The sequence below is a fragment of the Arabidopsis thaliana genome, chromosome 4 (genome assembly GCF_000001735.4).
Source record: "Arabidopsis thaliana chromosome 4, partial sequence".
Classification (NCBI taxonomy): Eukaryota; Viridiplantae; Streptophyta; class Magnoliopsida; order Brassicales; family Brassicaceae; genus Arabidopsis; species Arabidopsis thaliana.
This window is the reverse complement of record NC_003075.7, coordinates 3,912,295-3,924,553: the sequence shown is the minus strand read 5'-3', so window position 1 is coordinate 3,924,553 and position 12,259 is coordinate 3,912,295. Positions and strand designations below refer to the sequence as shown.

At 43.2% G+C, this 12,259-nt stretch overlaps 1 protein-coding gene and 2 pseudogenes across 3 annotated transcripts; 1 reads left to right on the top strand and 2 right to left on the bottom strand.

Moving 5' to 3' along the window:
• Window positions 1-116: 116 nt before the first annotated feature.
• AT4G06688 (myosin heavy chain-like protein) lies at window positions 117-3,861 on the bottom strand (the record flags this gene model as incomplete). Its single annotated transcript, NM_178998.2, has 9 exons — window positions 117-348; window positions 559-711; window positions 1,330-1,610; window positions 1,801-1,956; window positions 2,403-2,530; window positions 2,720-2,832; window positions 2,907-3,354; window positions 3,446-3,495; window positions 3,590-3,861. The coding sequence occupies 9 exons, from the start codon at window positions 3,859-3,861 to the stop codon at window positions 117-119; spliced, it is 1,833 nt and encodes a 610-aa protein (NP_849329.2).
• Window positions 3,862-4,905: 1,044 nt separating this feature from the next.
• AT4G06686 lies at window positions 4,906-9,175 on the top strand (annotated as a pseudogene; the record flags this gene model as incomplete). Its single annotated transcript has 1 exon — window positions 4,906-9,175.
• A 560-nt stretch (window positions 9,176-9,735) lies between these two features.
• On the bottom strand, window positions 9,736-11,492 carry AT4G06684 (annotated as a pseudogene; the record flags this gene model as incomplete). Its single annotated transcript has 1 exon — window positions 9,736-11,492.
• Between the last annotated feature and the right edge of the window lie 767 nt (window positions 11,493-12,259).

The following is a 12,259-nucleotide window of genomic DNA, read 5'->3' as shown; positions in this document are numbered from 1 at the left end:
ATCAAGAAAAATAGGAAAGTTTCCTTAAATAAAAATGGGCCGAAGCTCGTACTAAATCCAAACAAGATAAAAAAAAAAGAGGAAAGAAAAAGAGAATATTCGCGTTCGGGGGACATTTAAGGCTCCTTTATCGCCAGTTCAGGGTTCGAAGTCGATGCCTCATTCTTGACTTCCGCCTCGAAGTAATTTTTTACCCGCTTCCAGGAGTTGTTGGGCTCTTCCTCGTCGTCGTCTTCGCTCTCGCATGGGATCACCTTGACAGGAGTGTTCACGGGACCGGGAACTTGACCCTGCGCACGGAGATACATCCGGAGCATGGTCGGGATCTTAGCCACGCAGTCAAAGTTCCTCCATTCTCATTGAAAGGGATCGCTCTCCTTGGCTCTCACCTTCCTTTTCACTCGAGCAACTCGGGGCTCGAGCGTCTGTCTATTGAGGCCCAAACGCTGCCTCTCGTCGCACAAGCGGTGATGCTTATAAACGACCTAGTACGGGAATTGTTCAGCATAGAGTTAAGAAGAAGATTTTTTTTTAAAAAGAAGAAGGTTAAGACCTTACCTTGTCCATGAAGTCTTATGCCTCTTTTTCGTCCTCCGATGGGAAATGGAAAGCAGCGTGAGGGAAGAGAACGCCGGCTGGCTCAAAGCCGTCGTCGGACAGGAACAACGGGCTGTCGGAGTCGAGAGGACAAACGGTGGAAGCTCCTTCGTTCTCCATCATTGAAGTATTTACCAAGTAAATTTTTGAGATCATGCTTGAAAAATTTAGTGATAGTTTGTATTCTTATTTATAGAGAGTTAGGGTTTTCTTTGGAACCACAAATTTAATAATTGTGGCGTGTCCAAATGGTTTAAACCATTTTTGGAAATCGAGAAAAAGCAATTATTGCCTCAAAGGCGTGAAGCTTTTTCCTGTTTCTTGAGAAGGGAAGTGGCAACCATCACATTAAATACAAAAGGCTCATTAAGTATAAAGAAGAATAGTTAAGGCCCAAGCCTAGTAAATAAACCTAATTGATTAAACCCGAGGTGGGGAATTCGCAACCAAAAATGAGCTTGGTTCTCACGTTTAAAGAGAAAAGTCTGATCAACCTGAAAATCTTGAAACTTAGCCACATGGCCAACAAATACTTAAAGGAACGGATTTTGCAAATCCGCTTTCTATAAAAAAAAAACTTGGGATCATAGTTATGAAGGTTTAAAAGCCTCCTCAAGCAAATACTTGTTCGAAAATGAAGCATCCTTAGGCGATAAATAGATTAGTTCAAAAAATAACTTTAAGTTTTGGTTATTTGGGACAATCCCCATGAAAAATGGACGCATCCATTACGAATCACCAGGCGTCTCAAACTCGGCGACAGTCGGTTCAGGGTGGACCGTCTCAGCGGCTGCTGACTCTAGCCCAGTCGTTTCACCAATAGGGGGTTGCTTAGTAGAGGTCTCCAGTTCAAACCCGGAAATGTCCTCATCATTCGCGATGATCACCGTTTCGCTATTTACCACCAAAGGGACTTCAGGCAAGATGGGAGTAGGCTCGGGAGTTTTCACCGGCATGGCAACCATCTCGGGTTCAGTGGGCAAACATTTTGAATCAGAAAAATGCGAGTACAACTAGTTTCAGATTGATATTAAAGTTTCAAACATCAAAACTTACCATCCTAGTCTAAACCTGACTCACTCAAAGGAGGTCATTCTGTAAAGAATTCCTCGAATTATTGTTGAAGGATGAGGAAGGAAGGGCAGCTAGACGATTTCGCTTTTCTGTTAAAACAGCCTCCAGTTCGGACCTTTCTTGTTCTACGGAGAAGTCCTCATCGTGAGTTTGATCTAGAAGGAGTAAGTTGCTTTCATACTCTTTGATGTCTGATTCCAGCTCCGTCCTAGTTTTCTCGGTCTGAATGAAAAGGATATCCCCTTGAATCAATTCCATCCCACGACCTTTCACCTCTCTTCTGGCCTTAGACGCCAATTTGGCCAACTCAGCATCTCAGAGCTTAACAATTGCATTGTACTTCGCCTTGAGTTCGGAGAACTAATTGTTCAAATCATAAGCGGCTGATTCAGATTCAAAGAGCCGGCCTTTAGTAGTCGAGAGCTCATCCTGAAGCTTGTGGTACCTTTGATATTGATCCTGCAACTCGTTGTTCGACTTCAAAAGCTCGGAAGAGAGATGGTCAACTCAGTCTTCTAGTTTCTGCTTAAAATCAGAAGTAGAGCGGAGATCGGCCTCAAGGGAAGAAAGCTTGCCCTTCCAAGCGTTGATATCTTGCTCCCTACTAAGCAGTAGTCCCTCATAGTGCTCAATCATATCGTTAAGTTCGTTGTTCGCCTGAATATACCCAAAGAAGTAAGTTAAGGTGCGTTTTAAACGACGAGATTGGGAGAAATGAAAACAAGACTAACCCGAGATGAATAATGCGCGAGGAGTAAAAAGCGCTCGCGAATTGCAGGACGCCACCTGTCAAAGGTTGGCAGGATCGTATCTTTCCGATTCTTGAAGCATCGGAAGACATTTCCCTTTGTTTCCATCGCTGTAGAAATAAGGGATGAAGGATGCATTACTAAGGGCTCAAAAGATACGGCAAGTAAACAAAAAAAACGGAAGTTCTAACCTGTGACTGATTTGGTTTGAGGAACGAGAACAACTTTTAACTTGGGGGTAGCATCTCGGGGCTCAGATTCTTCCTGTTAAGGAGTCGCACTCAGATCGGTTTGCTCACCTCCAGGTCGAGAGAAAGGAGATATGATAACAAGAGAAGGAGGGGAACCCATCGAGCGTGGTGGGGAAGATGATTTAGGGGAACGATCAATCCGAGCTTTCAATTTGCCCCTCCTAGGGGAAGAGTTGCTGCGGGCTGGCCTCTCTCTCTTTTTCGCATCAAGTCTGCAATCGGTTCGCTGCTCAACCTATCCCGGGAAGAGGGTCGAGGAGAGTCACGGCGAGGAGAACGATCTCTTCGAGGTGAGCGACTGCTACGACTTTCACGGTGAGGTGTAGGTTTGAAAGCACCGGCAGATCTCGCCCCTTCAGCGCTGTCGTCATCCACTAGTAAAGTTCTGCTGTACTCTTTCTTGTCGACAGCAGACATAAGAAACGACTTGTTCGCCTCACAGGCTTCCACCATCGGTTTGGACAATGTCTTGCACCGGGAAGCAACAGCCCTGACTGAAGTTCGTTGAGGTAGAGGAGGAGGCGGTGGAAGTTGGTGAAACTGTCTGGGTGGACTCATTCTGAGCTTACAATTAGCCTCTATTAAACGGTCGAGAGTGAATGAGTTCCAAAGGGTCTCCCCTTCGATAACAATCTTGAAGAATTCGACGAATTCCGTAGTCAAGAGAGTCGGAGCAATGAAAGCTGCAAAGCGAAAAACCGTAAATTCAATCAGGTAAGTGAATAATAAGCAAAAAAGACATACATGACCTAATTTCTATTAGGTTTCGCAGACCACTTCGATGGGAGCACATCGGAAAGGTTTCCGATTGAAGCAGGGGTTTTCTTAATCAAAAACCAAGGATGGTGCCAATTCTCGTCCTCGTTCGGAAGGTGCGAGATGAGATTCCTGTTAGCATTCGGGTATGCCAGAAAGTACCCGGTTCTCTTTGATGAGCTTCTCATGTTGAGGAGCTCTTTCAATTCATGAACCCCGATGACAAATCTGGCCTCCGCCGTGATACTTATGATTCCCAGGATAGTTCGGAGAAGATTGGGGGTCAGCTGGGGTAAGGCAATCTCGAGAGCTTCAAGGTAACGAACCAAAGCTTCAGGAAGCGGGAAGGTCAGTCCGCAACCCTTAAAATAAATTTCATAAACACAAAAGAATCTAGGACGGTGGTCTTCCGCGGATTCTGTGGGTTCGGGCATCTTCTATTCCGTCATAATCTCAGGCGGGATACGGTAGAGATCTTTCAGTCGCTTGAGGGACTGTAAGGTGCAGGTAGATTGATAATGGGGACCGGCGATGTCGTTGGGGCGAGTGCAAATCTCGTTGGAAGAACCACCTTCATCGAAAGATGGGGACTCGTGTCTCTCATTGTCAAGATTCATCGGAAAGAAAGAAAAATCTGGTGGTTCAAGGAAGGAAGAATTACAGAGAGAAAAGGAAGAGGAACTTTGTTCTAAAGGGAGATAAAGATTAAAATAAATATACTTTACGCAAGCTAGTGATGATGATGGAACCGCCTCGAGAGTTGTGGGGGAAGTGGAAGAGTTATTTCCCGTTTTAATGGTAAATAATTGAGATGTGGTCATAATTGCGACAGATGTCATGCGAGTAATTATGGGTAATTCCGAAATCAAAGGAGTAATGTGATTTTGGAGGGAAATCAGAAATCTATTTTAGCGCAATCTTTGTCCATTAAAGCATTAAAGTCTTCCGAATTAGAATATCACTTTGAAAGACTTGGGGGGCTAATTGTTGGTGTCGGATCCCGCACCGGAAGATCAGGACCAACCAAAGATTGCCACGTGGACAGGGAAGGCCCAAAAGGAATAAGCCCCACAGGTTTCTTTAAGCGAAGAGAAGATTTCGGGCGAGGTGGTCGCTATGCGAGATGGATGTGGTGACGAAGTCGGAACGTCCGGTCTGGAGAGTCAATGGGCTTAAAGGCGAAGCCAGTGAATCTCGGAGTTGATTCAAATTCGAACGTTCAAACAATAAATTCGAAGACCAAAATGGATACATTTAAGATAGAATAATTATGTGTAAATGAGAATTAAGTGTAATTCTTAGGTATAAATTAAGGGTCAAAGGCCATGGAAAGACACACGCTTTTTGTGCAAACTTACTATATACATTTTCTTACAAAACTCATAATTTTCTCTATAATCAATAGTTCTTATCACTTGTATTTGTCCTCAAAAATAATCCTTATTACTAAATATATAAATACTTGAGTGTGTGAATCCGACATCCACATCATCTACCCTATCTCTGATAGTACTTGGGTTTCTTCAGTGCATTGCGTCCCTAAAAAGGGCGGAATAACTGTTGTTAAAAATGAAAAGGATGAATTGATCCCTACTAGAACTATAACTGGTCATAGAATGTGTATTGATTATAGAAAGCTAAATGCTGCATCTAGGAAAGATCATTTTCCTTTACCATTCATTGATCAAATGCTTGAACGCTTAGCTAATCACCCATACTATTGCTTTCTTGATGGATATAGTGGTTTCTTTCAACTACCAGTTCACCGTAATGATCAAGAGAAAACCACTTTCACATGTCCTTATGGAACTTTTGCGTATAAGAGAATGCCATTTGGTTTATGCAATGCTCCTGCAACATTTCAGAGGTGTATGACCTCTATTTTTTGGATTTAATCGAGGAGATGGTGAAGGTCTTCATGGACAATTTTTCGGTCTATGGCCCCTCTTTCTCCTCATGTTTGTTGAATCTTGGCAGAGTACTGACCAGGTGCGAAGAGATCAATCTTGTTCTCAATTGGGAAAAGTGTCATTTCATGGTGAAGGAAGGCATAATGTTGGGTCACAAGATATTAGAGAAGGGTATAGAGGTTGACAAGGGAAAGATTGAAGTGATGATGTAGTTGCAGCCACCAAAAACGGTCAAAAACATCAAAAGTTTCCTTGGTCATGCTGGGTTCTACAGAAGATTTATTAAGGACTTCTCCAAGATAGCCATGCCGTTAACCAGACTATTGAGCAAGGAGACCGAGTTTGAATTCGATGAGGACTGCCTCAAATCCTTTCACACCATCAAGGAAGCTTTGGTATCTGCTCCTGTTGTTCGAGCTCCTAATTGGGACTATGCGTTCGAGATTATGTGTGATGCATCAGATTACGCCGTAGGAGCTGTTCTAGGCCAGAAAATAGACAAGAAGCTTCACGTCATATATTACGCCAGGCGGACGTTGGATGAAGCTCAAGGAAGATATGCAACAACTGAGAAGGAGCTTCCAGCTGTTGTATTCGCATTTAAGAAGTTTAGAAGCTATGTGGTTGGATCCAAGGTCATTGTCTATACAGACCATGCAGCTTTGAGGCATCTGTTAGCCAAGAAGGATACTAAGCCAAGACTTTTGAGATGGATACTTCTGTTGCAAGAGTTTGACATGGAAATAGTAGACAAGAAAGGCATTGAAAATGGTGCACTGACCATCTGTCAAGGATGAGAATTGAAGAACCCATTCCAATAGACGACTCAATGCCAGAAGAGCAACTCATGGTTGTAGATTCTTTAGTGGGAGCTACAACAGGAAAGAGTTCCACCAACTGAACGCTGTTGAGGAAAGATCTCCATGGTATGCTGATCACGTCAACTATTTGGCATTCGAAGTGGAGCCTCCCAACTTGACCAGTTATGAAAGGAAGAAGTTTTTCAGAGACATACACCATTACTATTGGGATGAACCTTATTTCTACACTCTTTGTAAAGATAAGATCTACAGGAGATGCGTCCCAGAAGATGAAGTAGAAGGTATTTTGCTGCATTGCCATGGCTCTGCATATGGTGGCCACTTTGCAACATTCAAGACAGTGTCAAAGATTCTACAAGCAGGCTTCTGGTGGCCACCAATGTTTAAGGATGTTGAGGAGTTTGTTTCAAAATGTGATTCATGCCAGAGAAAGGGCAACATCAGCAGAAGAAATGAGATGCCTCAGAACCCAATCTTGGAAGTTGAGATCTTTGATGTATGAGGAATTGATTTTATGGGTCCATTCCTATTTTCATACGGTAACAAATATATATTGGTCGCCGTAGATTATGTATCTAAGTGGGTCGAAGCTATTGCCAGTCCTACCAACGATGCAAAAGTTATGCTAAAACTGTTCAAGACCATAATCTTCCCGAGATTTGGAGTTCCCAGGGTAGTAATAAGTAATGGTGGAGAGCATTTCATCAACAAGGGTTTTGAAAACCTTCTGAAGAAGCATGGAGTAAAGCACAAGGTCGCCACTCCTTATCATCCACATTCAAGCGGGCAGGTTGAGATTTCCAACAGGGAGATAAAAGCAATTCTGGAAAAGACTGTTGGGATTATAAGGAAAGACTGGTCTGCAAAGCTCGATGACGCACTGTGGGCTTATAGGACAGCTTTCAAGACCCCCATTGGTACAACTCCTTTCAATCTTCTCTATTGAAAAAAATGTCACCTACTTGTTGAGCTCAAGTACAAAGCTATGTGGGCGGTAAAACTCCTGAACTTTGACATAAAAACCGCTGAGGAAAAACGGTTGATCCAACTCAGTGACCTTGATGAGATCCGTTTAGAAGCTTATGAAAGCTCTAAAATCTATAAGGAGAGAACTAAGCTTTTCCATGACAAGAAGATCATCACTAAGGATTTCCAGGCTGGTGATCAGATGCTGCTATTCAACTCGCGCTTGAAACTCTTTCCGGGAAAGCTTAAGTCCAGATGGTCTGGTCCTTTCTGTATCACTGAAGTACGTCCTTATGGAGCAGTCACTCTAGCTGGTAAGAGTGGAGATTTCACAGTAAATGGTCAAAGGCTCAAGAAATACTTAGCAGATCAAATCCTTCCAGAGGTGACGTCGGTTCATCTCCAGGAACTTCTTGATGATTAAAAGAGTAAGGGAGTCAAGCTAATGACTTAAAACATGCTCACTTGGGAGGAAGTCCCATGCCTTTCTCTGTACATATTTTTTATTTTCTTTGTGATTTTTGATGCGTTTTACTAGTGTTTTTCATGAGATAGCTGCCAATGTTTCAGTGCAATAGATCCAATCTCAGTGTTTCACTCGACCACATGCTGTGGAGATCGAGTGTCTCTGTGAAATCGAGTATAAACAAGGTTTCATTTATCACTCAATTTCATTGGCCACGTGCTGATGAGGATCCATAGTCGAGTGAATTGATGTTTGAGATCCTTTATATTCAACCATATACTCGACTAACAATGACTTACAGAGGATTTCAGGTTCTCCTAATTTTTTCAGTCAACAGGGAACTAAGCTCAAAGACAAAACAACAGGGCGTGGACCACACGCGTTTTCTTCCTGAAGATAAGATGGAGAGAGAATCACAGAATACACCTCCACCACACCTTTTGAATTCGCCCTCACTCTACCCAAAAGTAAAGTCTACTCGACCCATCTCTCTTCATCTCTCCACCAACACTCCAATTTCTCTACTTCACCATAAATCGCCATCTCTCACTCGACCAAAGAATTACTCGATTCAACACCATTTCACTCTATTTAATCGCCATACTCGACCAATTCACTATGTCGTTCACCGTCACTTGGTTCTCGCCACAACACTCGACCGCAAAGAGCAAAGACACATGAGCACAACTCACCGTACTCGACCACCTCTTCGCCCCCGCAGTCGAGTTTCCCATCTCGGTCACCATCAAAGCCTCAAGAACTACTCAATTACACCCACAGGACTCGACCGCCTCACAACCGTAACCAAGTGCACCATCTACTCGACCGTCGATTCGTGGTTCCGTCCCTGCAAATTCCTCACCGTCACTTGACAGTTTACTCGACCGCTTGATTTCACAAGCTGAACTCGACCTCAACAAATATACTCGACCGTAGATTTCTGTTCTACTCGATTCAAAACGTTAAAGAAGAACTCGGGAACAGTTTAGTTTACTCGAGTACTAGATTACACTCGACCAATTTGGTCCATTTCATTGCCTGTTGATAACGATTTTGGTTTCATTGTTTTCTTTGAGACTAACCTATTGACATTTGAGTTTTGAGTTCTCAATCTTTTGCAGGAGAATCATGAGTAACTATAGTGGCAGTTCTTCAATTGATCATGACTATAACATGGATGAGACTGGGTCATCGTTTTCAAGGCCAGAAAGAGAATATGACAACTTCAAGAGAAAAGCTGAGATAGCTCGAGGGAAGAGAGCAATGACATAGAGGTGTGAGCTGATAGATGAGGATCTGGAAGACGAGTATATGCCTAAGCATACTCGTAGAGTCACCAAACTTCTGCACAAACTTGATGTATTGCCTGCCGAGGAGTATATCAGGCTCTTCAAGCTGAAGGAGTTCTACAGTACAAGATATCCTTGCTCGACTACTCTGGCACAACTTGGATTACTGGAGGATGTTCAGCACCTGTACCAGAGTTGTCACCTGGACACTCTGATTGCTTACCCATATGTAGCCTATGAAGAAGAAACGATTCAGTTCCTCTCCACACTGCAAGTGGAGCTTTACCAAGGTATGACCTTTGATGATTTGGAAAGTGAAGGATTGGGATTCTTGTGATTCTCTGTGTATGGTCAGGATTATAAGCTATCAATCAAGCGCTTGGAAGGATTGTTTTGTTTCCCCAATCGAACGGGTACTAAGCCCAAGTTTGACAGAGAAGAGTTGAAAGACTTATGAATCACCATTGGCAGCTCTTAAGAGGGTATAGAGATCAACACAACACAGAGAATTGCTTATAACTATATTCTTATTGATAACAAACTGATTACAAGTGTTATCTCGGATATTACTTGATCTATACTACCCAAAAGATCAAACCCGACTAAGAATACTTAAGCCTAATTCTCTTCTCTGTTTTTTATCACTCTCACGTGAAGGCAAAGAGAACTACACACTCACCTTCAAGCTTTTGCAATGCTCTGAAGTTTACAATTGTATAACAGTATTCTAGAGTGCTCAAAGCGCCTCACACTAAGCTCTAGAATACTTATACCTACTCTCCAGAACCGTAAACCTAGGATCTTCGAGAATCTCGTTTTAAGAAATCTTTTTTGTTTTCTCCAAGCTTATTCCTTCCTAATTGTTCGAGACGATATCTTCCATATCTTCTCGGTGATTCTTGTCTTTGACACCACGCCAAGTCAGCTTCCATCCTTGGCTCTCCACATCATCCGCCTTAGCTTGCCACGTGTGCTCTCGCATCCATGTCTGCAACTCAAGCGTTTGATAAAACTCGATGCAGCTTCCTGAAATCCATCAACGCTGTGATCGCCATCAGCTGATTGATTGAACTCTACATCTTCAATCGCCCCCTTTTTGACTGAGTTTGATACTCAAGCATTCCTTCATTGATATAACCTTAAACTCAAATGAGAGACACACCACACATCTAATAGGCATACTGTAGAAATACCATCTAGTATAAATATCATAAAACGATTAGTCTGAAAGTGAACAATGTGTGGAAAAAATATTACAGACCCATGTTTACGATGATACAATCATCGGTTTAAACAAAAACAAAAGAGAAGTTGTTTTGGTCTGAAATACAACCGAGCTTAACAAGAGAAACGAAACAAAAACACAGCTCCCCCACAAGTTAATCTCCCCCAGCATCATCTGACTCCAAAGGGGCCTTATCTCCCCCTGCTTGAGCACATAACTTAGTCAAAAATCATGTAAACAACCAGACATATGTAGTATAAAGCAAGAAGATCGCACAGAACACTTACCTGTATCGAGAGCAGCCTGCAGGATTTCGATGGCAATCCTCATTGCCCTTCGGTTGGCTGATTCCTTGCGATATGCTGCTGCACTCTGCTTCACCTTCTTCTGCTTGGTCGACGCTGAGGAGGCAGGAGGGGTGACGGGAATCTGAACCGGGCATTGCGTCTGGATCAACTGATAGATCAGATTGGGGAACGGCAGGAAGAGTTTCGTGTCCGTTTTCAGAGCCAGCTGAAGAATGTGGTCAAAAACCATCCTTCCAAAGTCAAATGGCATTTTGTGCATAATCATGTACACAAGCTTGGCTCGGTCAGGCTGCGCGTATCCATCATTTGATGCGGGAGACCAATTGGAGCAGCAGAGTTTAAACAACTCTCGACTGGGAGGTGTGAAGGCACTCACCTGAATCTTGCTCAAAGAACTGACTTTCCCACCAGTTAGAAAAGCAGCTACTTGATCATCGAACAATCCAGCCATATCCATGCAGTGCTATCTCGCATTGACAGAAGGAAGCCCATACAGAGCGTTGATCTTCTCAGGCGAGACCTCGTACTCCCAATTTCGCACCAGGACACTGACCTTATACGTGTCAACCTTCACCATTGGCAGATTTGCCCAGAACTCAAAGACCAGTTCCTCCGTGAATGGTTGGAACGAATCAGTCCCGCCTTCTCAATAAACTCCCTAGCCGCCTCATCTGTCTTCCTAGATAGTTCTACTTCCTCTTTGAAATTGCGGTGAGAGAAGTGGGCATACCTTTTTTCAGCCTCCGCTGAAACGAATAGGATGCCATCAAAGGAAGATGAAGCGGCGATCCCCTTGCCCTTGTCCTGCTTCATCTGCTTGCCACTCTGACCCGCAGCAGATTGCTTTCGCTTACGCAATCGAGATGCCACAGATGGCTGAGAAGGAGCAGCCTTTGGACCCTTTGGTTCAGACTTCTGAACTCTATCAGTTGACAATGGAGTCTCGTCCTCAATTTCGATTACCAGCGGTGGTGGATCTCTGACAGGTAGCATAGTCCAATTTGGGTTCGGCACAGTGAGCTCTTCATCGAACATCACCTCTTGGATTTTTGGTTCACTCCGCTGTGAAATTTCTGGCATCGAGTCACCGGGCGGTGAGACTGACAGATCTGAAGATGATTCGGACTCTGATTGTTGTTGAACAAGACGATGAACAGCCGAGAAAATCGATTTCAAGCTCTCTTTCACTCGACTTATGAAGGATTTGCCTTGAGTACAGTGGGTTGCCTTCTCGACTTCCAAAGATAGTTGATTTGATTCCTCAAACCCTAACTCCTCTTTTTCCTTCCAATACGCGAACAATCGTCCTTGAATTCACATGGGCTTCTGAACCTCGAAACGGGTTTGGGCTTAAACTGTTTTGTTATTCTCAAAACACTTAACAAACTCATAAGTGCTTTCTTGCCAAGAAATTCCTCAATCAAACAAATGATTTTCGTTAGCATCAAATTTCAAGCAACATTCAGATAAACATTTATATCCTGAACCAGTTTAGTGACCCAAACAGACAATTGACACATGTGGGTAATAGCTTTCCAACTCTCATTTCAAAGTTTACCTCTTCCTTGTACTCTGAGGTGTGTTTTGTGCCAATCAATTGTTCAAGACTCAGCATGAAACTGTCACAACCAAACAGATTGTTGATGAATCAGCTCATTATTCAGTGGCTAGTCTTTCACACTGTCATGCCTTCAGTTCTCAGTAATCAGAGCAACGTGTAACAGGCAGTTGGAATTTCCTTTGAAGATAGCTTGACCAAACAGGAGCGTGATGATATGAGTTCTTCCGAATTGCTCCCTCATATGTTATATCAGCAATATCACTTGACTTCTCAATTGCTTGATATT